The 27,928-nt window shown below is 46.7% G+C and overlaps 1 protein-coding gene across 1 annotated transcript; it reads right to left on the bottom strand.

Moving 5' to 3' along the window:
* Positions 1-968: 968 nt before the first annotated feature.
* Positions 969-27,125, bottom strand: LOC136612412 (SH2 domain-containing protein 1B-like). Its single transcript, XM_066592751.1, has 4 exons — positions 26,940-27,125; positions 22,110-22,173; positions 16,358-16,541; positions 969-1,304 (listed from the first exon to the last, which is right to left on the bottom strand). Exons 1-4 carry the CDS (start codon positions 27,071-27,073, stop codon positions 1,264-1,266), a joined length of 423 nt encoding a protein of 140 aa, XP_066448848.1. The 5' UTR covers positions 27,074-27,125; the 3' UTR covers positions 969-1,263.
* Between the last annotated feature and the right edge of the window lie 803 nt (positions 27,126-27,928).

Raw genomic sequence — 27,928 nt, 5'->3', positions numbered from 1 at the left:
ACCCATTAAAGTCAATATGTGGATTCATATGCACAATGTTTTTTTTTTCTCGGACCTATGTTTCGTGCAAAAAAAGTCATGGTATCTCCTTTTCTGGTGCAATTTTTGGACCTGAATTGCCCATTTAAGTAAATGGTTGTATTAAAAAAGAAACACACTCATATATCATGAACATGAAAACATTTTGCACTTTGATGACACTTGAACATTACAAATGCAAGAACTGAAAAAAAAATCTGATGCAAAATGCACATACACTGGCAGTGAAATCAATCAGTTTTTCACTGACCAACACCACACCCGCCAGTGTGAATTAGCCCTTATTGATATACCGTATATACCGGCGTATAAGGCGACGGGGCGTATAAGACGACCCCCCAACTTTCACCTTATACGCCGGTATACAGTGGAGAAAAAAAAAAAAATCATTACTCACCTCCCCCGGCGTTCTGTCGCGCTCCGGCAGGATGTCGCTCGCTCCTCGTCCCCGGCGCAGCATTGCTTTCTGAATGCGGGGCTTGAAATCCCCGCTTCCAGAAAGCTAATACACACGCCAGCAGCCATGACAGCATTGAATGGCTGTGATTGGCTAAAACACACGTGGCTTCAGCCAATCACACTATTCAATGACATCATTGAATGGGTGTGATTGCTAACACGTGCGCCTTCAGCCAATCACAGCCATTCAATGCTGTCATGGCTGCCGGCGTGTGTATTAGCTTTCTGGAAGCGGGGATTTCAAGCCCCGCATTCAGAAAGCAATGCTGCGCCGGTTACGAGGAGCGAGCGACATCCTGCCGGAGCACGACAGAACGCCGGGGGAGGTGAGTAATGATTTTTTTTTTTTACACTTTTTTTTTTTGTATTACCGGCGCATAAGACGACCCCCGACTTCAGAGCAGATTTTTCTGGGTTCAAAAGTCGTCTTATACGCCGGTATATACGGTACATAGATTGAGGCAGCCCATTTAGTTAGGGTATGCACTGGGCAGAGGGCTGTTGCAGATTTCTATTCAATCCTCTGCTTTTCCTTATGTCCTTCTAATGGATGGTCCACTGTTGAAGTCCTACAATGATGTTGGTAGTCAACTGATGTTTTCTTGGTATGAACAACATATTAGCATGAGTTATTGAGACACAAAGAGTGGAGGGAGACCTGAGAGAAATTAGTAAAGTTGGTATATTGGAATATTTGGGACCAAAATCTTTTAATGATTAATATTTTGGAATTTCCATTAATGTGAACATCACTATGGTAGCAACTCAAGATGGTAGGACTTCCACGTAAACTCTCTCGTCAATCTCTGTAAGAAATCAATGATAATTAATAACATATCTTTATATCTTATATATTGTATATGCAATATGTAGTTAATCCTATAAATTTATAGTATTAATTATGGTCATTTTTCCACCTTGCCTCACAAGCCCAACACTGTGTCATAGAACTCCCTTCCATGCCCTCTGCAATCCACTGCCTGTTGGAAGGAATTAAAGGAGATGTCTCGAGGAAGCAGTGAATTTTTTTTTTGCCCAGTCCCCCTAATTAAGCATACATTACTAAGCCCCCCTGTAAATGACTTTTCTAGCTGGTTCGTACTTACCGTTCCAGCGTTTCAGCAACTTATAAAAGTTTCCCCAAGATGGCCGCCGGCTCTTTTCCCGTCGCTTGCTGCAGCCCGACGTGCGCGCTCCCGAGACGCTGCCAGCTGTGTCTCCATGACAACACGACGCCCCGCAGCCGCCGACCGGACCCACCGCAGCCGCCGACCAGTCACCCACCGCCAGGCAGCAGGTAACCGGCGCTACCCTCCCGGCTCCCCAGCGCTACCCTCCCGGCTCCCCAGCGCTACGCTCCCGGCTCCCCAGCGCTAGACCCTCAGCCCAGGTGAAGGCCCTGGAGCCCAGCGCTAGGTTCCGGAGCCTAGCGCTAGGCCCCGGAGCCCAGCGCTAGGTTCCGGAGCCCAGGTGAAGGCCCCGGAGCCCAGCGCTAGGTTCCGGAGCCCAGCGCTAGGTTCCGGAGCCCAGCGCTAGGTTCCGGAGCCCAGGTGAAGGCCCCGGAGCCCAGCGCTAGGTTCCGGAGCCCAGCGCTGGGCTCCGGAGCCTTCACCTGTCAGTGAACATCACCCCCGACCCATCACTTACCTGGGCGGCTTCTCGTGACAGCTGGACACCTGGGCGGCTTCTCGTGACAGCTGGACACCTGGGCGGCTTCTCGGGACGGCAGCTCCACTTTCTGCACCTTCCTCTAACAGAGGATGGTACAGAATGGCCGCTCCAGCGCGCTCCCGAGCAGTGACAGCTCGTCTGCGCATGCGCAGAAGAGCTGTAGCGGGGAGCACACTGAAGCGGCTCGTGCTGAAAGGAGAAGACCGGACTGCGCAAGCGCGTCTAAAAAAGCAAGCTGCCAGCGAATTTAGACGGAACCATGGAGACGAGGACGCTAGCAACGGAGCAGGTAAGTGGAATAACTTCTGTATGGCTCATATTTAATGCACGATGTACATTACAAAGTGCATTAATATGGCCATACGGAATTGTATACCCCCACTTGGTTTCGCGAGACAACCCCTTTAAGCTTCTGTAGTTACTGGGACAGCAATCTAAATCCTGGTTCCCTTTTTGTCTGCTATAGAACTATTTTCACTTTCAGATTTAATCCCAGTACTATCTGTGATCTTCTTTCCCTTGTGTCCTAGCAAGCATCTATATACTGTATCTTGGATATCACATTTTTTGATTAGTTCTATCAAAACACCATACTAGAATCTATTACCCCAAATAGGAATACAGAGCTCAACCCATACTTGAACCAAAACTTACCATTTTGTACTTTACCAATTTATTCTAAGTAATTATTAAAAAATAACGGTATGAGTTTTAGTCCTCAATCTATTTGCAAAACATTCCTTGTTGTCCTCCATACTTTAAAAACTAGGGAATACAGCAGACATTTATTCTGATTAAGCAACCTTATTTAACTAAGCTTCAAAACTCCCATATGTCGAATACCTGTGCCTCACTACTTTCCATCCATGACTAATGCATCCAGCTGTTGCTTTACAGTAAATTAACACATTGAGTGCCACACTAAAAAAAAAAACATTTTGCTTGGGCCGTGGTGTTTTATTACAAAAATAGAATAAAAACTTTGAAAACAAAATAATCCTTTCTAATGTAATGATTTTTTTTTGTTTTACCTGCGTGAGTTATATGCCACTCGCGTGGCACTAGAATCAATCTTACACTGCACGCTACGTGAGTTGTCTGTGACTCACAAAATACTTATTAAATTTGTTTCTGAGAATTGAGCATTTTGTAATTCCACAAGTATTTAGTGCCTGAAGTCGACCTCTGGTGTTTCTGGATGATGACCCCTGAATCATACCCTCTAAGTATACGCAACAATATTACAAACCATGCAAGTTATATATGCTTCACAAAGTTCCAGGCTCAAAACTAGTGTGAGTTAAATACGCCCCACATGGCAGTTAATGTATGCAGCATTAAGAAGACTATTGGCTGAGGAGGATGCAGGGATTGGAGTCGGGGGTGTAGAGACTTTACTATTCTTCAGGGATGGTAAAAGAAAAATTGTTTAAGGGGTAGAACACATTTACCCCAGTATTTGCAGTTGTTACTAGTAGACAGTAGAGATGAGCGAACACCAAAATGTTCGGGTGTTCGTTATTCGGAACGAACTTCCCGTGATGCTCGAGGGTTCGTTTCGAACAACGAACCCCATTGAAGTCAATGGGCGACCAGAACATTTTTGTATTTCGCCGATGCTCGCTAAGGTTTTCATGTGTGAAAATCTGGGCAATTCAGGAAAGTGATGGGAATGACACAGTGACGGATAGGGCAGGCGAGGGGCTACATGTTGGGCTGCATCTCAAGTTCACAGGTCCCACTATTAAGCCACAATACCGGCAAGAGTGGGCCCCCCCCCTCCCAACAACTTTTACTTCTGAAAAGCCCTCATTAGCAATGCATACCTTTGCTAAGCACCACACTACCTCCAACAAAGCACAATCACTGCCTGCATGACACTCCACTGACACTTCTCCTGGGTTACATGCTGCCCAACCGCCCCCCCTCCCCCCCACAGCGCACACCAAAGTGTCCCTGGGCAGCCTTCAGCTGCCCTCATGCCACACCACGCTCATGTCTATTTAGAATTGCGTCTGCTATGACGAGGGACCGCAGGCACACACTGCAGAGGTTGGCACGGCTAGGCAGCGACCCTCTTTAAAAGTGGCGGAGCGATAGCCCACAATGCTGTACAGAAGCAATGAGAAATAGAATCCTGTGCCACCGCCATCAGGAGCTGCACACGTGGGCATAGCAATGGGGAACCTATGTGCCACACACTATTCATTCTGTCAAGGTGTCTGCATGCCCCAGTCAGACCGGGCTTTTTAATTCATAGACACAGGCAGGTACAACTCCCTATTGTGAAGTCCCTGTCGACCCACAGCATGGGTGGCTCCCTGGAACCCACCGGCGGTACACAGAAATATCCCATTGCATTGCCCAACACAGCTGAGGTAGTAATGTCGTGCTTAATGCAGGTGGGCTTCGGCCCACACTGCATGCCCCAGTCTGACTGGGGTTCTTTATAAGTGTACAGATGTAGTAAAAACTCCGTGTGCACCTACAGCATGGGTGGGTGCCAGGAAGCCACCGGCGGTACATAGAAATATCCCATTGCATTGCCCAACACAGCTGAGGTAGTAATGTTGTGCTTAATGCAGGTGGGCTTCGGCCCACACTGCATGCCCCAGTCTGACTGGGGTTCTTTATAAGTGTACAGATGTAGTAAAAACTCCGTGTGCACCTACAGCATGGGTGGGTGCCAGGAAGCCACCGGCGGTACATAGAAATATCCCATTGCATTGCCCAACACAGCTGAGGTAGTAATGTTGTGCTTAACCCTTTCCAATCCAATTTGTATATGGTTTTCCTAGGGGGCTTACTCTTTTTCTGCCGTTATACAACGGCGCTATATGCTGGCTAAAGCCAGTACTGCATGAGCTGACACGTAGGATAGGCTCCGACAGCAGAGAGGCTGGCAATATACAGTAAGAGAACCCCGACGGACGTCTACCAACAACGGAGCTGTACAGCCTTAAACCCTAATGTCTTCACAGGTCACACAGTGGACTGGAAAGGGTTAATGCAGGTGGGTTTCGGCCCACACTGCATGCCCCAGTCAGACTGGGTTTCTTTATAAGTGGAAACAGATGCATTTATAATTCCCTGTGGACCCACAGCATGGGTGGGTGCCAGGAAGCCACCGGCGGTACATAGAAATATCCCATTGCATTGCCCAACACAGCTGAGGTAGTAATGTTGTGCGTAATACAGGTGGGCTTCGGCCCACACTGCATGCCCCAGTCAGACTGGGGTTCTTTAGAAGTGTACAGATGTATTAAAAACTCCGTGTGCACCTACAGCATGGGTGGCTCCCTGGAACCCACCGGCGGTACATAAAAATATCCCATTGCATTGCCCAACACAGCTGAGGTAGTAATGTCGTGCTTAATGCAGGTGGGCTTCGGCCCACACTGCATGCCCCAGTCAGACTGGGGTTCTTTACAAGTGGACACATGTAGGTTAAACTCCCTGTGGACCCACTGCCTGGGTGGGTGCCAGGAAGCCAGCGGCGGTACATAGAAATATCCCATTGCATTGCCCAACACAGCTGAGGTAACGTCAGCTGTAATGCAGGTGGGCTAAAAATTAATTTGATTACACTGTAGGCGAGGGCCCACAAAAATTGCTGTATCAACAGTACTAATGTACATCCCAAAAATTGGCCATGGCCAGCCAAGAGGGCAGGTGAAACCCATTAATCGCTTTGGTTAATGTGGCTTAAGTGGTAACTAGGCCTGGAGGCAGCCCAGTGTAACGAAAAATTGGTTCAAGTTAAAGTTCCAATGCTTTTAAGCGCATTGAAACTTATAAAAATTGTTCTGAAAAATTATTTGACTGAGCCTTGTGGCCCTAAGAAAAATTGCCCGTTCAGCGTGATTACGTGAGGTTTCAGGAGGAGGAGCAGGAGGAGGAGGAGGAGGAGGAATATTAGACACAGATTGATGAAGCAGAAATGTCCCCGTTTTGGATGGTGAGAGAGAACGTAGCTTCCATCCGCGGGTGCAGGCTACGTATTGCTTACGTATCGCTGCTGTCCGCTGGTGGAGAACAGAAGTCTGGGGAAATCCAGCCTTTGTTCATCTTGATGAGTGTTAGCCTGTCGGCACTGTCGGTTGACAAGCGGCTACGCTTATCTGTGATGATTCCCCCAGCCGCACTAAACACCCTTTCCGACAAGACGCTAGCCGCAGGACAAGCAAGCACCTCCAGGGCATACAGCGCGAGTTCAGGCCACGTGTCCAGCTTCAAAACCCAGTAGTTGTAGGGGGCAGAGGCGTCACCAAGGATGGTCGTGCGATCCGCTACGTACTCCCTCACCATCCTTTTACAGTGCTCCCGCCGACTCAGCCGTGACTGGGGAGCGGTGACACAGTCTTGGTGGGGAGCCATAAAGCTGGCCAGGCCCTTAAAGACTGTTGCACTGCCTGGGATGTACATGCTGCTCGATCTACGCACATCCCCTGCTACCTTGCCCTCGGTACTGCGCCTTCTGCCACTAGCGCTGTCGGCTGGGAATTTTACCATCAGCTTGTCCGCAAGGGTGCTGTGGTATAGCAACACTCTCGAACCCCTTTCCTCTTCGGGAATCAGAGTGGGCAGGTTCTCCTTATACCGTGGATCGAGCAGTGTGTACACCCAGTAATCCGTCGTGGCCAGAATGCGTGCAACGCGAGGGTCACGAGAAAGGCATCCTAACATGAAGTCAGCCATGTGTGCCAGGGTACCAGTACGCAACACATGGCTGTCCTCACTAGGAAGATCACTTTCAGGATCCTCCTCCTCCTCCTCCTCCTCCTCAGGCCATACACGCTGAAAGGATGACAGGCAATCAGCCGGTGTACCGTCAGCAGCGGCCCAAGCTGTCTCTTCCCCCTCCTCCTCATCCTCCTCATGCTCCTCCTCCTCCTCCTGTACGCGCTGAGAAATAGACAGGAGGGTGCCCTGACTATCCAGCGGCATACTGTCTTCCCCCGCCCCCGTTTCCGAGCGCAAAGCAGCTGCCTTTATGGTTTGCAGGGAATTTCTCAAGATGCATAGCAGAGGAATGGTGACGCTAATGATTGTAGCATCGCCGCTCACCACCTGGGTAGACTCCTCAAAATTACCAAGGACATGGCAGATGTCTGCCAACCAGGCCCACTCTTCTGAAAGGAATTGAGGAGGCTGACTCCCACTGCGCCGCCCATGTTGGAGTTGGTATTCGACTATAGCTCTCCGTTGTTCATAGAGCCTGGCCAACATGTGGAGCGTAGAGTTCCACCGTGTGGGCACGTCGCACAGCAGTCGGTGCACTGGCAGCTTAAAGTGATGTTGCAGGGCGCGCAGGGTGGCAGCGTCCGTGTGGGACTTGCGGAAATGTGCGCAGAGGCGGCGCGCCTTTACGAGCAGGTCTGACAAGCGTGGGTAGCTTTTCAGAAAGCGCTGAACCACCAAATTAAAGACGTGGGCCAGGCATGGCACGTGCGTGAGGCTGCCGAGCTGCAGAGCCGCCACCAGGTTACGGCCGTTGTCACACACGACCATGCCCGGTTGGAGGCTCAGCGGCGCAAGCCAGCGGTCGGTCTGCTGTGTCAGACCCTGCAGCAGTTCGTGGGCCGTGTGCCTCTTATCGCCTAAGCTGAGTAGTTTCAGCACGGCCTGCTGACGCTTGCCCACCGCTGTGCTGCCACACCGCGCGACACCGACTGCTGGCGACATGCTGCTGCTAACACATCTTGATTGCGAGACAGAGGAGGAGGAGGAGGAGGAGGAGGGTGCTTTAGTGGAGGAAGCATACACCTCCGCAGATACCAGCACCGAGCTGGGGCCCGCAATTCTGGGGATGGGTAGGACGTGAGCGGTCCCAGGTTCTGACTCTGTCCCAGCCTCCACTAAATTCACCCAATGTGCCGTCAGGGAGATGTAGTGGCCCTGCCCGCCTGTGCTTGTCCACGTGTCCGTAGTTAAGTGGACCGTGGCAGTAACCGCGTTGGTGAGGGCGCGTACAATGTTGCGGGAGACGTGGTCGTGCAGGGCTGGGACGGCACATCGGGAAAAGTAGTGGCGACTGGGAACTGAGTAGCGCGGGGCCGCCGCCTCCATGATACTTTTGAAGGACTCCGTTTCCACAACCCTATACGGCAGCATCTCAAGGCTGATGAATTTTGCTATGCGGACGGTTAACGTTTGAGCGTGCGGGTGCGTGGCGGCGTACTTGCGCTTGCGCTCCAACAGTTGCGCTAGCGACGGCTGGACTGTGCGGTGCGAGACATTGGAGGATGGGGCCGAGGACAGCGGAGGTGAGGGTGTGGGTGCAGGCCATGAGACGGTTGTGCCTGTGTCCTGAGAGGGGGGTTGCATCTCAGTGGCAGGTTGGGGCACAGGGGGAGAGGCAGCGGTGCAAACCGGAGGCGCTGAACGGCCTTCGTCCCACCTTGCGGGGTGCTTGGCCATCATATGCCTGCGCATGGTGGTGGTGGTGAGGCTGTTGGTGTTGGCTCCCCGGCTGAGCTTTGCGCGACAAAGGTTGCACACCACAGTTCGTCGGTCGTCAGGCGTCTCTGTGAAAAACTGCCAGACCTTAGAGCACCTCGGCCTCTGCAGGGTGGCATGGCGCGAGGGGGCGCTTTAGGAAACACTTGGTGGATTATTCGGTCTGGCCCTGCCTCTACCCCTGGCCACCGCACTGCCTCTTGCAACCTGCCCTGCTGATGCCCTTGACTCCCCCTCTGAAGACCTGTCCTCCTGAGTAAGCGTTGCACACCAGGTGGGGTCAGTCACCTCATCGTCCTGCTGCTCTTCCTCCGAATCCTCTGTGCGCTGCTCCCTCGGACTTACTGCCCTTACTACTACCTCACTGCAAGACAACTGTGTCTGATCGTCATCGTCCTCCTCACCCACAGAAAGTTGTTGAGACAGTTGGCGGAAGTCCCCAGCCTCATCCCCCGGACCCCGGGAACTTTCGAATGGTTGGGCATCAGTGACTATAAACTCCTCTGGTGGGAGAGGAACCGCTGCTGCCCAATCTGAGCAGGGGCCCGAGAACAGTTCCTGGGAGTGTTCCCGCTCCTGAGCAGGTGTCATTGTAGTGGAGTGAGGAGGCTGGGAGGAAGGAGGAGCAGCAGACAGAGGATTCGGATTTGCAGCAGTGGACGGCGCAGAACTGCGTGTTGACGATAGGTTGCTCGAAGCACTTTCTGCCATCCAGGACAGGACCTGCTCACACTGCTCATTTTCTAATAACCGTCTCCCGCGTGGACCCATTAATTGGGCGATGAATGTGGGGACGCCAGAAACGTGCCTCTCTCCTAATCGCGCAGCAGTCGGCTGCGACACACCGGGATCAGGAGCTCGGCCTGTGCCCACACCCTGACTTGGCCCTCCGCGTCCTCGGCTGCGTCCACGTCCTCTAGGCCTACCCCTACCCCTCAGCATGCTGTATTACCAGTGATTTGATTTCACAGGCAGGAAATAAATTGGCGCAAGACTGCAGGCCAAATATAATTTTTGCCCTTTTTGGAAAACGAAAGGCCCCACTGCCTCTAGTGAATGAATAATCTAAGTTTAATAACTGTGCTGTGTCCCTGCTAATGTGTCACAGAACGTGAGGGTAGCAGAGTTATTATAACTCTGGCAGAGCAGGTATTTTTTTCCCAATTAAGGAAAGCAAATGGCGAAGCCAGCAGTAAAGCGTAGCTGGGTGCGTCTGATTTAGCAATGTTGTTCACGTAGCTCACACGTGTCCACAGCCCTTAGGACGGACAGAGGCTGGACAAATAGATTTGTTTTCAGTTTTTTTCCACCAAAAGGCAGCACTGCGTATATTCTATGAACATGAGAAGTTTAATAACTGTGCTGTGTCCCTGCTTATGTGTCACAGAACGTGAGGGTAGCAGAGTTATTATAACTCTGGCAGAGCAGGTATTTTTTTCCCAATTAAGGAAAGCAAATGGCGAAGCCAGCAGTAAAGCGTAGCTGGGTGCGTATGATTTAGCAATGTTGTTCACGCAGCTCACACGTGTCCACCGCCCTTAGGACGGACAGAGGCTGGACAAATAGATTTGTTTTCAGTTTTTTTCCACCAAAAGGCAGCACTGCGTATATTCTATGAACATGAGAAGTTTAATAACTGTGCTGTGTCCCTGCTAATGTGTCACAGAACGTGAGGGTAGCAGAGTTATTATAACTCTGGCAGAGCAGGTATTTTTTTCCCAATTAAGGAAAGCAAATGGCGAAGCCAGCAGTAAAGCGTAGCTGGGTGCGTCTGATTTAGCAATGTTGTTCACGTAGCTCACACGTGTCCACAGCCCTTAGGACGGACAGAGGCTGGACAAATAGATTTGTTTTCAGTTTTTTTCCACCAAAAGGCAGCACTGCGTATATTCTATGAACATGAGAAGTTTAATAACTGTGCTGTGTCCCTGCTTATGTGTCACAGAACGTGAGGGTAGCAGAGTTATTATAACTCTGGCAGAGCAGGTATTTTTTTCCCAATTAAGGAAAGCAAATGGCGAAGCCAGCAGTAAAGCGTAGCTGGGTGCGTATGATTTAGCAATGTTGTTCACGCAGCTCACACGTGTCCACCGCCCTTAGGACGGACAGAGGCTGGACAAATAGATTTGTTTTCAGTTTTTTTCCACCAAAAGGCAGCACTGCGTATATTCTATGAACATGAGAAGTTTAATAACTGTGCTGTGTCCCTGCTTATGTGTCACAGAACGTGAGGGTAGCAGAGTTATTATAACTCTGGCAGAGCAGGTATTTTTTTCCCAATTAAGGAAAGGAAATGGCGAAGCCAGCAGTAAAGCGTAGCTGGGTGCGTATGATTTAGCAATGTTGTTCACGCAGCTCACACGTGTCCACCGGCGTTAGGACGGACAGAGGCTGGACAAATAGAATTATTTTCACTTGTTTTACAAGCAAAAGGCCGCACTGCGTATATTCAATGAATAATAACTGTGTTGTGGCCCTGCCTATACAATTCTTTCCCTGCAGTATCAATGGAGGGTGGAATGCTCTGCAGAGGCGATTTTGAGAAGCCCAAAAAAAATGCAGCACAGCTAACAGCAGCCTGGACAGTACTGCACACGGATAAATATGGCCCTAGAAAGGACCGTTGAGGTTCTTGAAGGCTACACTCACTCCTAACACTCTCCCTGCCTATGCCGCACTTCTGTCCCTAATGCCAGGTGCAACGCTCTGCAGAGCCGATTTTGAGAAAAAAAAAATGCCACTGCTAACAGCAGCCAACACACAGCTATCAGTGGCCCTAATAAGGACCTTTGGGGGGTCTTGAAGCCTACACTAACTACCAATTCTTTCCCTACAGCAGCTCCGGTACAAACAGCACTGTCCCTCATCTAACTCACACGGCATCTGAGGCGAACCGCGGGAGGGGCCGACTTTTATGTTCGGGTGACACCTGATCGCCCCAGCCACTCACAGCAGGGGGGTGGTATAGGGCTTGAACGTCACAGGGGGAAGTTGTAATGCCTTCCCTGTCTTTCAATTGGCCAGAAAAGCGCGCTAACGTCTCAGGGAAGGAAGTGAAAGTAACCAGAACACCGCATGGTGTTCGTTACGAATAACGAACATCCCGAACACCCTAATATTCGCACGAATATCAAGCTCGGACGAACGCGTTCGCTCATCTCTAGTAGACAGACATCAACAACACCAGTACATTTGAGTCTGGCAGCACTATGGTGCAGCATGAAGTTTGCGAGCAGTCTGATAGCTCATGTCTACAGGTGGGTCGGATTCCGCATGCGGGAGCCTGCAGCGGAATCCGACCTTGCCCATGGCCGGCAACCCTGCGTACCTGTCCAGGTCTTCTATTTTCTGTACGAATGTGTGCGAAAGTACTGGACGGGATACATGCGCAGTACTTTTTTTTTTTTATTCCTGCTTTCTCGTCAAATCCACGGCCCTTCTGCAATGTCAATTGTGGATGGGCCGTGGATCGGACATCTTACATTGACTCCAAAGAAAGCCGTAGGTGCGGGAACCGCACTAAAATGGAGCATGCTAAGATTTTTTTCTGCACGTAGAATCTGCATGCCAAAATTCAAGTGCGGATGCCCATAGTTCGAATCCGCCTGCGGACATGAGGCTTGAGGTGTACACTGACTAGGGCACAAGGGCCTGGTCTGTGCTGCAATGTTAGGAGGGTGCCTGAAGAAGGGTCACGTGGAGAGAATGTGGGACCCACACTGATGCCCACACATAAATAAATCAGAATGCAATGGGCACAGTGCTGTAGAGAAGCACAAGTGAAGGGGGCACTGTCTTCAGGTCCTTCGAAAGGTAAAGGCTGAACTAGGGAATGAAAAGTGAGAGTAATTTCTGCATAGCTTCTCAAGTGTGTGACTTCTCCTTTGACTGGTCAGGCACCGCACACTGACACCTTGTCTGAAGCTGTCTGCGGAGTAGAGCAGAATCGGATGGCTCAAACACTACTGTACGTTCACCTCAGCTGTCCGATTGTACTCTTGCAACATAGAGAGATGGCTGAGCCAGAAGTCACTGCATATGATCAAACAACGTGGGCTCCTGAGAACCCGGTCCGTCTCATAGGTCAGATGCCATTGCAAAAGCATGGCCACTGTTGCTAGACTGTAGCAATGGCCATATTCAGTGGAAACCTGATATAAAACATGGAAGATTGACAGCAGAAAAAAAACACATGGCCCATCTACTCTGTTCTTATATTTCATTTTTCTTTTAAAATAAATAACCAAGGAAAACAAATTGAAGGTATTTGCAAATTTTCATAACTATTGCAGATATGATTGTTGAGATAGCAATAGCCCTTTAAGATGATGGAGAAGATTGTCTCCAAATCTACCTACCATCAAGATACCAGCTCAGAAACTGTACACCTCTGCCATGGTGGTAATTTATGTGTCAGTAGTAGAGATGAGTAAGCACACTCGGTAAGGCAGATACTCGAGTGAGCATCGCTCTTCTCGAGTACCTGCATACTCATCTGAGCAAATGCCGGGGAGGGGGGGGGGGGGGAGGGGAGAGAGCGATGCTCGCTCGAGTATCTGCCTTTACCGAGCGTGCTTGCTCATCTCTAGTCAGTAGCAATACATACAATCTGCCTGTTCTAGTACTGTATGTAGGAAAGGTAGAGTGTTACTAGCTATTCTTAGTGAAATACGAGTAATTATTAGGAAATTTAAGTACCAGTGTTTCTGGTGGCGCAATGTGCCACACAGCTGTGCTATATAGTACATCCACTATGATCCCCACACACACAGTTCTACTACATCCGTCCTGATTCCCACACATTACACACACAACACATTACACACACAGCTCCGCTACATCCATTATGATCCCCACACATCACACACACAGCTCTGCTACATCCATCCTGACCCCATGCATCACACAGCTCTAATACATCCATCCTGATTCCCATACATTACACACACAGCTCTGCTACATGGTACATACATTATGATCCCCACACATCACATACATAGCTCTGCTACATCCATCCTGACCACACACATCACACAGCTCTACTACATTCATCCTGATTCTCACACATCTCACACACAGCTCTACTACATCCATCCTGACCCCACATATCACACTCATAGCACATGACACACACAGCTCTGCTACATCTTGATTCACACACAAGACAAACACAGCTTAGCTCCTCCTTCAGCTCACCAGATGTCTGTGGTGGTGATAATAACGGCTTAGTTGTATTCTCATTTTGTTATTTTCGTCCTCCCCTTTTCAAGAGCCGTAACTGTGTTGTTCTTCTGTCTGTCAGGCTCTGTTTTATATATCCTATAGGACCTGCGATGACGTCACCAGAGGTCGGAGCATGAGAAGAACCCACATACAGTACTTTATACCAAACTGCAGAATAGCTCCTCCCACAGCAGTGACATCACCGCAGGTCCTTTAGCCCAGAGGTCCCCAACTCCAGTCCTCAGGGACCACCAACAGGTCATGTTTTCAGGATATCCTATAGTAAGAACACCTGTGGCAATGTCTGAGGCACCGAAAATAATTACATCACCTGTGCAATACTGAGGAAATCCTGAAAACATGACCTGTTGGCGGTCCCTGAGGACTGGAGTTGGGGAACACTGCTTTAGCCCACCAGATCTCTAAGGTGACGGTAGGTCAGTGTCTTCTGTCAGGACTGCTGAGTTTTGTCTGAGATATTAACGGCTTCTTTAAATTTGTTGTTCTTATGTCGGTCAGGCTCTGTGTTTTATATATGTTGTAAGACCTTCGATGACGTCACCAGGGGTAGAGCATGAGAAGCACTCACATACTAGCTGACAAGTGGTCGTTACTAGATTGATAAATGCACAGTCAGGGCATGTGAATGAAGCAGACTCACTGTTTAACCGAACAAATATGTTTTCTAATTCACTGCAACAAATCTCCTTCAGCTTAAAGGGGTTGTCCCGCGAAAGCAAGTGGGGTTATACACTTCTGTATGGCCATATTAATGCACTTTGTAATATACATTGTGCATTAATTATGAGCCATACAGAAGTTATTCACTTACCTGCTCCGTTGCTAGCGTCCCCGTCGCCATGGTGCCGTCTAATTTCAGTGTCTAATCGCCCGATTAGACGCGCTTGCGCAGTCCGGTCTTCTGGCTGGTGAATGGGGCTGCTCGTGCCGGAGAGCTGGTCACAGCATCGTCATCGTAGCTCCGCCCCATCACGTGTGCCGATTCCAGCCAATCAGGAGGCTGGAATCGGCAATGGAACGCAAGGAAGGAGAAGAAAATCCATGGTGCACCATGGGAGAAGACCTGCGGTCCACCGTGGGAGAAGACCAGCAGCGCCATCTTCACAAGAAGAAAAGAAGAAGCTGCAGAACGCGGATGCAGGTAAGCGCAATGTGCTTTTTAAAAACTAACCCATGCTTTCTTTTTAACAGGGCAGAATGCGGGGGTAAGTGAAAAAAAAAATTTTTCACTTTCGCCGCGGGACAACCCCTTTAAGTGTCTTATTTCTACACAAGCATTCCATCTTCAGCTCTTCTAATCTATACATATTTAACCCCTTAAGGAGCATGCATGGTAAATATATGGTGCTTGGCCTAAGCTTTAATCACAGCTGAAAACTCAGAGGAGAAGGGAGAAGTATTTTTTAACAGCTCCTATGGATGTCCAAGCTACAATGGAAAAGTGTCAAATAAAAAAAAAAGACAAGTTAAATGAGCCCCAGAGGACTTATATGATATCATGGGGGTCATAGATGTTAAAAAGTAGTTGCACAAATAAATTTAAAAAAATTATAGAATAAAATAAAAATATATACATAAAAAAGTAAATTAACCAAAGCTGACGCCAGCCAAAACCATCGACGTATGCGCTCTGTAATCCAAACCTTTATATATTATATATGAAAACATCCAAAACAAACTGAGGAACCCATTCCTATACTTTATTTTAGCATAAATATACTAATTTAGAAAAAACAACCATACCTTTTTTTTTTAAATAATTTTTTTAAACATTTTCCCCCTAATAAAACAAAAAAATAGAAAAAAAGTCAGTGAAAATAGATATAAAAAAAATAGCCCTACGTGTCATGGGAAAAAATGCAGCAAAAATAATTTTGGTAGCTGAAAGAAATGAAATAGGGCACACCACATGGGTAAAATCTCTAAAAAGTGTGTGGTCCTGAAGGGTGAATACCCACTTGCACTTTTTGCGCGTTTTTTTAAAGCGATATCACTGTGTTTTTTTTTAACACGATTGTCAATGGGACTTTCTAATGTTAAAAACGCATCGCATACCCGCAGGAACCATTCAATGTTATGGTTTGGTCAAACAAAGCGCACCTATGCAATGCTGTTTGCTCTGCATAAGAAAAATTTTCAATAAAAAGTGAATTAACAAAAAAAAAGGAAAAAACGCATCGCACAAAAATAGCAGGGCACCAATTTGCGATGCGTTTTTAATATTAGAAAGTCCCATTGACAATTGCGTTACAAAAACGCAGCGATATCGTGTGAAAAAAACGCGCAAACAAATGCAAGTGGGTATTCACCCTAAGGGTTTAATAGTGTGTACCTCAATGAGAAAGAAAATCTCAAATAGTACTTTGGGTCCCAATGACCTATGTATCTTTCCATTTTACATAGTCAAAATAACTGCACACTTGAAGAATGAATACAAATATATTTCAACATAGCATAAAAATATCCGATACTGCTATTCAATTACCTTCATAGGTCTCCTCCAGTACGACACGTTTCATTGAACCTTTTGATTGCATTAGCATCTCGTTACATAACTCTTTGGTGACAGAATATGTCAGATGATGCACCAATCCCTGATTAGATTTTTCATAATTGGATATAAGTTCCCTGAGATTTGCAAATAACTTTTCTTCAACTCCTTTTCCTGCCTGAAGTAAACAAAATAATGCAGTATTAGCTAGGTCCTACTAAAAAGTATTAGTGTGTCTTATTGTAATGAGATTATTAAAAATTAGAATGTAGAGTTTATGGTCACAATTATAGATGAGCGAGTATACTCGCTAAAGGCAATTGTTCGAGCGAGCATTGCCTTTAGCGAGTATCTCCCCCGCTCGAGATGGAAGGTTCGGGTGCCGTCAGCGGGCACGGAGCTGCGGGGGAGAGCGGGGCGGAACGGAGGGGAGATCTCTCTTTCCCTCTCTCCTCCCTGCACCCTCCTGCTGACTGCCGCTACTCACCGCTCCCCCGCGCCGGCACCCGAACTTTCTGTCTCGAACGGGGGAGATACTCGCTAAAGGCAATGCTCGCTCGAGCAATTGCCTTTAGCGAGTATACTTGCTCATCTCTAGTCACGATCCTAAGAATTAAGGCCCATTTAGACCCAAAGTTTATTGTTTCCAGTACAAAAGTATCTAAATCCCTTATTTCATGGATTTCATGGAATACTTTTTCAAGGATTATGCCCATCAAAAAAGGATTGGCTTATTGCTGGGGCATGTCATCACTTTGTGATCAATGGGGACTCTCACAATTCTGAGAATGAATGGTTTAGTATTGCTTGCCCTTAAGCCCTTCCCCCTCTGTGATGTACATTTATGTCACAAAGGGTGGGGTGCATATGAAGGGAGCTTGGGAACTGCTTCCACTGCATACCTGACAAGCGCCGACTTTTTCTGACAGTTGACACCTGCTGCAAACAGCTTCAATTGGAGCAAACTGCAATTGGGGCTGTTTGATAGCTTACATGCACAGTGAATTCTGAAATACTTCAGTATTGAAGTTCATTGTAGAAGCTATTTAATGATTACAAGTTCCCTAAGGTGGGGGGGGGGGGGGGGGGTGGTAAAAAAGTAACATTGTCAAAATAAAAGACCATAATCGCAGATTTTCTTTTTTAGCCACCTCCTCTTCCAATAAAAATTGAATGACAAGTGATCAAAAATTTGTACGTAGCCAAAAATGGTAGCAATAAAAACTACAGCTCATTTCACAAAAAAAGACCATACCTCCATCAACACAAAAATTAAAAAGATATGGGCTCCGAATATGATGACAAAAAGCTATTTTTAAAAATGAAAAGTATTGTTTTATATTCACCTGCTGAAGATGGCCGCCGGGATCCTCTGTCTTCATGGACCTCAGGGCTTCTGTGCGGTCCATTGCCGATTCCAGCCTCCTGATTGGCTGGAATCGGCACGTGACGGGGCGGAGCTACACGGAGCTACACGGAGCCCCATAGAGAAGAGGAGAAGACCCGGACTGCGCAAGCGCGGCTAATTTGGCCATCGGAGGGCGAAAATTAGTCGGCACCATGGAGACGAGGACGCCAGCAACGGAGCAGGTAAGTATAAAACTTTTTATAACTTCTGTATGGCTCATAATTAATGCACAATGTACATTACAAAGTGCATTATTATGGCCATGCAGAAGTGTATAGACCCACTTGCTGCCTCGGGACAACCCCTTTAAGTTCCCGAAGGGGACTAAAAAATAATGTATAATTGAAGTAAAGTAAAATTTAGAACGGTACACCCTGGGGCATGAAGCGGTTAAAGAAACATGCGCCAGAATTGTTATTTTATGAGATCTGTACTTATTTATATAAACAGGCATGCAAGAGAGCTATCTAAACTGCCTAAAATTCAGAAGTCAAGTTTTACTTTGTTGCTTTCATATACAGTAGGTCTTGCAAAATGGATGTAACATAGCTTTATTGTTCCACTATATTTCAAATATTCAGCTACTAAATTCTATTGTTCTTTTGGTTTGTTTTTCGTGGTAGAATCACAAGAAATTCAATCAAATTCTTTAAAGAGGTATTCTGGTTCCAACAAGTTATCCCCAATTGAGGATAACTAGCTGATCGGTGGGGTTCTGACTGCTGGGACTCACACTGATCATAAGAGTGGGGGTTTAAGGAGGAGGGGGGGGGGGGCAGTCTCCTGGTCAGTCCCCAAATGCAGGAAGTGCACATCAGGCAGTGCAGAAAGTATAGGTCAGGTATGCGCACTGCACACTATTCATTTCAATGAGAGTGCTGAAGATTCCCGAGTCAGAGGTTGGACCTCCACCGATCAGCTAGTTATTTCCTATCCTGTGGTTTGGGGATAATTTGGAAACGGAATACCAATTTTAAGCAATTTTGCAGAGAATGTTTAAATAGCGATTAGGGAGAGTTGAACAACGCTGTCTGCACAGTAGATGCCTGAACCTGATCCCATCTTTGACAATTGTTGGATATTAAACAGTGTCTCCCAATATTCAGATAACCCCAGAACTTACAGCAAAGCTAAATTGTGTAACAACCGGACAGTTGAAATAAAGGATATATTAACACAAAGCAGATACACAGATGTAAGACAGGGAACTGACTAATAGATGACAGGAACAGAATGATGATGTAATGACAGTCAGATAATGGAGCAGTTGGTTGATGGAAACAGAAATAACAACTGGCTGATACCTAACCCAAAAAGCCCTTTTGCATGAAATAATTATCTTTCAATTTACTGTTGGATTGTGTAAAACTAAACAATAATCATTCAGTGTAGGGGATTAGTCACTTTACAGGATCTCCACCTTTTACTCCACCTAGGTGGGTGGTCGCTCTCCAATGACCCATATCCAGACCAGAGTAGGTGGTAAAATTCAAAAAGTCCATTTTATTTTGACAGCAAATACTGGTTACAAAGATAACAACTTTTCACACTGTTATTTAGTCACAGTGCACACATGTATTAACGACCAAATTCCTGGCCATCTGGCTACTAACTCACATAGGATTCTATCCTATCTAACACAGTGGCCTAGCCCCACTATACATCACAGCAATGTCCAACAGCGTACTCAACCAGGGTGTCAGTCTAGGGATGTCCTTCCCTGTCAGACTCATGGCCATACCACAGCCTGGTCTGCCAAGAACCTAAGGCTTTCAGCCTCCTCTGAGCTTCTCTCCCAGGAAGAAGCTCCAGCAGCCTTGTGGCTCAGTGTGTCGGGAGGTTTTATCTTCTGCAAACACAGATACAGCTGTCCCTGTTGATTAGCACACAGAATGCCTGTTTACAGCCCTCTGCAGGCCATTCTGTGTACTGCCCTGAAATACAGTAAAGAACCCCCTTCTATGTGGGTCTAGATGTAGAGCATGCCACCTTAGTATAAATAGATTGTGGTAGAGATCTCTGTACTGACCCCTAATACTGTATATTTATACATAGTTATTAGGTCGTCTTTTTTCTAAACAAAATAACCCCAATTTTGATAACCTCTCTGAGTATTCTAAGTGGGGTCTGATGGGTGATTTATAAAGAGGAAGAACAAGTTTCTTGTTATGTGCCCCTATACATCTTTTGATACACCCTATGATTCTATTCGCCTTGGCAGCAGCTGCCTGACACTGGTTGCTCCAGTTAAGTTTAGAGTTAATTAAAATTCCCAAGTCCTTTTTCATGTCAGGTTTACACAGTGTTTCCACATTTAATGTATAATGGTGACAAATATTTTCCCTGCCCATTTGCATAACCTTATATTTATCAGTATTAACCCTCATTTGACACTTTTCTGCAGAATTCCCCAGTTTATTCAGATCCATTTGCAACTGTATACTATCCTCTCTTGTGTTAATTACTTTTAAATATCAATATTTGCAGATGATGCAAAACTATATACTGCACAATCCTTCCACCGTGTCTATAGTACATATATTAAAATGAATAAGGGCCAATACTGACCTCTGAGGCACCCCGTTGGTAATGGTGACCCAATCAGAGTATGTACAATAAATAAACACCTACTGCTTTCTATCACTCAGCCAGTTACTTACCTATTTACACACATTCTCACCCAGACCAAACATTCTCATTTTATATACCAACCTTTTATGCGGCACAGTTATACACAAGATATACAAGATCCAATGACTCTCTCTGGTCCAGAACTTACCTCCTTATATAAGCTGATCAGATTGATTTGAGTGACCCCTCATAAATCCATGCTGATATGGAGTTACACAGCTAATTTCATTGAGGTATTCCAGGATAGCATCTCTTAGAAACCTATCAAACATTTTACTCACAATAGAAGTTAGACTTACCAGCTTATAGTTTTCAGGTTTGCTTTTTGACCTCATTTTGAATATCAGCACCACATTTGCTATGCACAAATCCAGTGGAACAGACCCCATCACTATAGAGTCCTTTTAAATATAAGAAAGAATAGTCTGTCTATCACATTAATTAATTCCCTTAGAACCCAGAGATGTATGCTGTCAGGACCCAGCGATTTGTCTTTTTTAATGTTTTTAAGCCGACTTTTCACTTTTTCCCGGGTTAGACTGGTGAAATTTATTGGAGAGTTTATTTTATCACTTTGCATTTCACCTGACATTTAAATTTTCCTGAGTGAATACACTGGCGAAAAAACTATTTAACAGATTTGCTTTCTCCTTATGACGCTCTATTACTTTTCACTCATTACTTTTTAAAGGGCCAACACTTTCCATTTTTAATCTTTTTACTATTTGTATAGTTGAAGAACAGTTTAGGGTTAGTTTTACTCTCCATACTTCTTCACTGTCTTCTTGTTTTAGTAGTCTAAAACATTTTTTTTGTTTATTACCCCTCTACATCTTTATTTAGTCACATTGATTTTTACCTATTCCAAACTATTGTATTCTTGTAAGGTATAAACTGCTCACAGTATTGAGGATGGTTTTAAAAATTTCTTATTTTTTAAAATGTATTGTCTGTATTCTTATTTCCCATTTTCCCAGTCAATAAGGTTAAGGGCATCTCTAAGCTTATTGAACTTTTGCTTCCTAAAGTATACTATTTTGTAGCTCCCCAAATAAAACACCCTATTAAAAGACAAGTGGAACTGTATTATATTATGGTCACTATTCCCCAGGTGCCCTCCAACCTGAACCTCTGTTATTCTGCCAGGTCTATTGGTTAATAATAAGTCCAAAATGACTGTCCCTCTATTTGTGTTCCATACAAACTGTGAAAGATTGTGAAATTGTGAAAATTGTGAATTTTTAGTAATTAACAGAAACTCATTTCTTCTGAGATCCGCAGGTTTTGGTTTCCCAGTTTATATCCAGATAGTTGAAGACCCCCATAATCACCTCATTTTGATTTGCCGCTTTATCTAGTTGCCTTATTAAAGATTTTCAGTGGCTTCTGTTATATTTGGTGGCCTGTAGCTCACCCCCATGAGGATTTTATTATTGGTTTTCCGTCCATGTATCTCCACGTATAGAGACTTTACTTGTTTATTTCCCTCATGTATCTTCATGTAGTATGGGCTTTAAATAGGACTTTACATAAAGACAAACCCCTTCCCTTTTTTTTTTACGATGCCTTCTGAACAGACTATAACCCTGTAAGTTAACCACCCAGTCAGAGCTTTCGTCCAACCAGGTCTTAGTTATTCCTACTATGTTGTAATTTTCTTCAGACATTGTTATTTCTAGTTCGTCAACCATATTTAAAATTTCTTACCTGAATCATGTAAAGTCCATTAATATTCTGAAAAATTCTGTATGTATAGACCAATCTTCCATACCTAGTAACGCAAGATTGATTCAACAGGTTATTACAATAGCATTTATGTTTTCAGATTTAAAATATACTTGTCAACTTTTGTTAAAGAACATTAGGAGATTCCAAAGAAGGAACAAAAAGCAATGTGAGTAATGCACTGCATAAACCATTTTCTTTATAACCTGCCCGTTTATATAAGACAGGCTGCTAACTGACTGCACTTGAATTTGGTACAACTAGGTTTACTACCCACCAGTAGATCACCGGTCAGGCTGGCAATTACCTCTACAAGCCAGTGCCAGCACTTATTTTTTGCCGTCAATATTAATTAAACTCCTGGGGAGCACGGGGCCAAATACCCTGTCCTACAGCTGACTTGCTGGGACTCACTCCAGGACCTCGATGCGCTGAAACACTACAAGGATCTTCTTTTTATTCACACAGCTTCTTTGGATGGCACACTCTGTGCAGAAAATAACCTGACTGCTCCCTGTGTTCTTGTGCAAGTACTATATGTGCAGGAGTTGGGATAAGAGTTAGGTCCTTCTCTACATTATGTGCTCTTCAGAGATGATGTGTGAGTAAAAAAAAGAAGCTACCTGGTTCGAGGTTTGGGAGTTGGGGCTGTATAATATAGGGGGTAGTAGGGTACACTATTACTAATTGGGACACGGGGGGGGGGGGGGGGATTATTACTATGTGTAGCCAGAGAGGAAACATGATTACTAATTCAAGCCACAAAGAAGGCTTGAATTGGTTCCACAAACAGGGCAAAATGGGGCCACAGACGGGGCACTATAATTTACTGAAGTTGCAAAATGGGCACTATTAGTATGGAGGAATATTTATTGGGTGTAGCAGCAGAAGGAAAAGAGTGTGCAAAGATGAATTGGGGCTGGAAGAAGTCATCATAGTGGTCTGGGCACAGATAAATAAGAAAAACAAAAACCATGACTGACTTTTGCTATGGGACCTCATGAGTTATATGTATGCCCCTAGGTATACTGGGTAATGAGTAGTCTCCCAAATACTTAAAGGGGTTGTCCCACGAAAGCAAGTGGGGTTAAGCACTTCTGTATGGCCATATTAATGCACTTTGTAATATACATCGTGCATTAAATATTGGCCATACAGAAGTTATATACTTACCCCCTGCCGGTGCTGGCATCCCCGTCTCCATGGCAAGGACCAAACCTGTCCTCTGGTTGCCGGAACAGTCGCGCTTGCGCAGAGAGGAATCCTCTTCTGGATGGTCCGGGCTCACGAGCTGCGTCCTGGCTCCTCCCCCTTCTCATAGTCATCGTGTAGCTTCGCCCCCGTCACATGGTGCCGATAAGCCAATGAGGTGGCTGGAATCGGCAGTGGAGCGCAGACAGCAGAAGAACATCCACGGTGCACCATGGGAGAAGACCCGCGGTGCACTGTGGGAGAAGACCAGCGGCAGCCATCTTGGAAAGAAGATTTTTTAAAGTTGCTGAACGGGGATTCAGGTAAGGGAATTTTTTTTTTTAATAACACCTGGCAGCAGTATTCCTTTACAGGTACTGGGGGACTGGGCAAAAAAAAAAATTCTCTTTAGGCGCAGGACAACCCCTTTAATAAAACCTGTTGAAATCAACAAAAAAGTAGACCTTTAATTCTGTTTTTATTTCCTTTTGACTGCTCCTCAAATGGAATAGAGAAAAGGAAATGCTTAAAGGGGTGGTCTCGCGAAACCAAGTGGGGTTATACACTTCCGTATGGCCATATTAATGCACTTTGTAATGTACATTGTGCATTAAATATGAGCCATACAGAAGTTATTCCACTTACCTGCTCCGTTGCTAGCGTCCTCGTCTCCATGGTTCCGTCTAAATTCGCTGGCAGCTTGCTTTTTTAGACGCGCTTGCGCAGTCCGGTCTTCTCCATTCAGCACGAGCCGCTTCAGTGTGCTCCCCGCTACAGCTCTTCTGCGCATGCGCAGACGAGCTGTCACTGCTCGGGAGCGCGCTGAAGCGGCCATTCTGCACCATCCTCTGTTAGAGGAAGGTGCAGAAACTGGAGCTGCCCAGCGGAGAAGACCAGCCCAGCCCAGCAGCCCCGAGAAGCCTCCCAGGTAAGTGATGGGTCGGGGGGGGGCTGCCGCTGCGCCGGGCTGCGCCGGGCTGCGCCGGGGGGGGGGGCTGCCGCTGCGCCGGGGGGGGGCTGCCGCTGCGCCGGGGGGGGGCTGCCGCTGCGCCGGGGGGGCTGCCGCTGCGCCGGGGGAGCTAGCGCTAGGCCGGGGGGGGCTGTCGCTGCGATGGGGGGGGCTGTTGCTAGGCCGGGGGGGCTGTCGCTGCGCCGGGGGAGCTCGCGCTAGGCCGGGGGGGCTGTCGCTAGGCCGGGGGGGCTGTCGCTAGGCCGGGGGGGCTGTCGCTGCGATGGGGGGGGCTGTCGCTAGGCCGGGGGGGCTGTCGCTGCGCCGGGGGAGCTAGCGCTAGGCCGGGGGGGCTGTCGCTAGGCCGGGGGGGCTGTCGCTAGGCCGGGGGGGCTGTCGCTAGGCCGGGGGGGCTATCGCTAGGCCGGGGGAGCTAGCGCTAGGCCGGGGGGGCTGTCGCTAGGCCGGGGGAGCTAGCGCTAGGCCGGGGGGGCTGTCGCTGCGCCGGGGGAGCTAGCGCTAGGCCGGGGGGGCTGTCGCTGCGATGGGGGGGGGCTGTCGCTGCGCCGGGGGAGCTAGCGCTGGGGAGCCGGGGGCTAGCGCCGGTTACCTGCTGTCTGGTCGGCGGCTGCGGGGCGTCTGGTCGGCGGCTGCGATGCGTCCGGTTGCCATGGAGACACAGCTGGCGGCGTCTCGGGAGCGCGCACGTCGGGCTGCAGCGAGCGACTGGGAAAGAGCCGGCGGCCATCTTGAGGAAACTTTTATAACTTGCTGAAACGCTGGAACGGTAAGTACGAACCAGCTAGAAATGTCATTTACAGGGGGGCTTAGTAATGTGTGTTTAATGGGGGGGACTGGGCAAAAAAAAAAATTAACTGCTTCCTCGAGACATCTCCTTTAACTCTGCTTAACAGAGGTAAAATTACATGCTGTATTAAGCCATACTTCCAAACCATGCCAATTTTTACTTTAGCAGGTATTTTTTGGTGAAAAAGGTGGCAACCCTACATATAGCACATATTACTTTTTCAGCAAAGATGTTAATTTGCGCACGGCAGACGAAAACGCCCCAATTTAAATGGTTATTTTGCCTAGTGGGTTCCAGATGTGTTCTTCTTCTCATGGAATTGTGCAGTGTATTGTGCATCCTGTTGTGCTTTGCGTGCATTTGCCCACCCCCATAGACTTCTAATGCACACAAAAGTAGAGCATGCTGCATTTTTTTCATACGGATGAAAAAAAGGAATAAGAGCAAACCTATTGAAATCATTGGTATCTATTCTCCGTGTATTGCACACTCAAATTTTGTGCATGCAAATACTCAATGAGCACTATCTAGTGAATAGAGAAAGCAGAAGTGCAGCTTCCACTATTCAACCCAGCTATCACCTGATCGCCAGGTGCCCCATGGCACAGCAGAGCTGCAGGGTCTTAGCAGATCCAGATCAGCTTTGCTAGTTACTAATGTCACTACAGGAGGATGCTTTCATGTATAACTGGGGCTTCTATGGATGTCATAGTTGGGGCTCCTTCAGACGGATGTATTTGCGTGCAATATGCAGAGAATAGAACCTAGTGATATCAATGGGTTCGCTCTCAATTCCTCTTTATGCGCGTACATTTTGCATGTGTGGAAAAAAATGCAGCATGCTCTATTTTTATGCGCATTTGCGTCCCAGTGGTCCCTATAGAAGTCTATGGGGGAACGAACAAATTGTGCTGATGATTGATTTGCATACTCTAAAAGGTATTTACGGTACATAAGACATAGCATATATTTTTATGTGTAAGCGGGTTCTTCAGCACAAACTACAGAGAATTGATTCTTCCCCTGACCCTTTTACAAAGTATATCCTTGAACTGTGTCTGAGCTAGCAGTCAGTAGCTCCTGTGGTCATCGGGGTGTCCACTGCTCCTTACTCTGGACAGCTCAGTGTGCTGCGGCTTATTCTACTAAAGCTAAGTGCTGTGTTTTATTTTGTTTTGTCTCTTATCAGTTTGGCCAAGTAGGGTTACTTAGGTCCCAGGAACGAGTGCAGGCCTGCATCTATCGACGCGATCAGTCTGCCATGGTAGGCAGGGCCCTCTCCCTTGCTCGTTATGTATTTAGGGAAAGACTTCCCATTTATTATTTGTCAGTTTGTTTTGGCCGCTGCACTGTGAGCATTTATTGTGTTTGCCTGCAAGTGCTTGTCCAGCACGTCCTGTGCAGATGCAACACAATTCAAGAGACTTCACTAATTAACCTGTGCAGGAGATCCTGATCTCCAACAGAGAGAGAAAACTATAATCCCTAGGACAGGGTGGGAAAAAATAATAAAATATAAATGTGTTAAAATAAAATATAGTTTTAGTTTAGCACTTTAAGAATGTATAAGCACACTTCCGAAAATTATAAAGATGCAATAGGACAGCAATGCAATATAAAGTGTGGCTCATGAAAACACAGCCGCTGTAAAGATTGGTAGATGTTGGTGACAAATGGACAGCCATTACTCACAGTAGCTTGTTTTTTACCTAAAATGTATGATAGGCTTTACCAGGGCACCATATCAAGTAATCAACTGATCAGTGTTCTTGGATCATTATTAGAATGTCTGTCCGATGTTATGTATATTCATACATTATACTTAATGTGCAAGATATATAATGGCAAATCAAAATGTACTTACAAGATGCAAAGGCACAAGGCTCCAGCAACAGATTCACTGTCTCTTAGCAAATAACATCCATTCTTTCCTTTTCGGAGAAGAAGATTTTCACAAGTTTTGATACTTATGTTTCCATGGTAGTACGGTAGGTCCATTTTGTAATGCTTAAAATTATAATATTTGAAGTGTATAGAAAATCTAGCTTACTGTTTGGGCTACGTGAGCGAAGAAGTTATGCACCTTACAGAAATTCTCACTTATACCACAACACTTAACACAGGAAGCCGCTTAATATAAATGGCTAAAATCCAGATTGACCAAATATAGAGGCAACATAACTGGTCTTTACAGAATTCTTATAACACAATTATGAGCTCATTAACTTCTTAAATGGTATGTATGATCAAAACTGTATCTCATTTTTTAATTAAAGCAGCCCTCTGGGTTTTCTCTTACTAAGGGCTTATTCAGATGACCGTATATCGGCTGGGTTTTCATGACGAGCCGATATACGGTGTCCTTGTCTGCAGGGGGGGGGGGGGAGGATGGAAGAGCCAGGAGTAGGAACTGAGCTTCCGCCCCCTCTCTGCCCCCTGCCATTATTTGCAATGGGAGGAGGTGGGACGGGGGTGGAGCTAAGCCCACCCTGGCTTAGCTCCGCCCCTGTCCTGCCCTCCCATTGAAAATAGTGTCGAGGGCGGAGAGAGGGCGAGAGCTCAGTTTCTGCTCCTGACTCTTCCGTCCCCCACCCTGCAGACAAGGACACCGTATATCGGCTTAGGGTGAAAACGCAGCCGATATACGGTCATCTGAATAAGCCCTAAGGGTGCATTCAGACGAGCGTATGCGCTAATCCGCGCGTACATGCGCGCTTTTGAATGTGCACGCAAAAATGCGCGTGAACGAAGGTCCGTGCTTTACATATGCGTGTTAGCAAATGTGATTTTGGCTGCATGGAGCGCATGTAGATGCGCTTCATACCTTGAGCTGTATCAGCATCGCAGCCAATA

This window comes from Eleutherodactylus coqui, chromosome 1, assembly GCF_035609145.1.
Source record: "Eleutherodactylus coqui strain aEleCoq1 chromosome 1, aEleCoq1.hap1, whole genome shotgun sequence".
Classification (NCBI taxonomy): Eukaryota; Metazoa; Chordata; class Amphibia; order Anura; family Eleutherodactylidae; genus Eleutherodactylus; species Eleutherodactylus coqui.
This window is presented reverse-complemented; position numbering and strand designations above follow the sequence as displayed.

Coding starts and splice junctions, on each gene's coding strand:
- LOC136612412 (XM_066592751.1), bottom strand. CDS start 27,073: ATGGACCTACCGTACTACCATGGAAACATAAGTATCAAAACTTGTGAA. Junction 22,174..26,939: donor GCCTTGTGCCTTTGCATCTT/GTAAGTACATTT, acceptor TTGCGTTACTAG/GTATGGAAGATTGGTCTATA. Junction 1,305..16,357: donor ACTGGAGGAGACCTATGAAG/GTAATTGAATAG, acceptor GATTTCTTACAG/AGATTGACGAGAGAGTTTAC.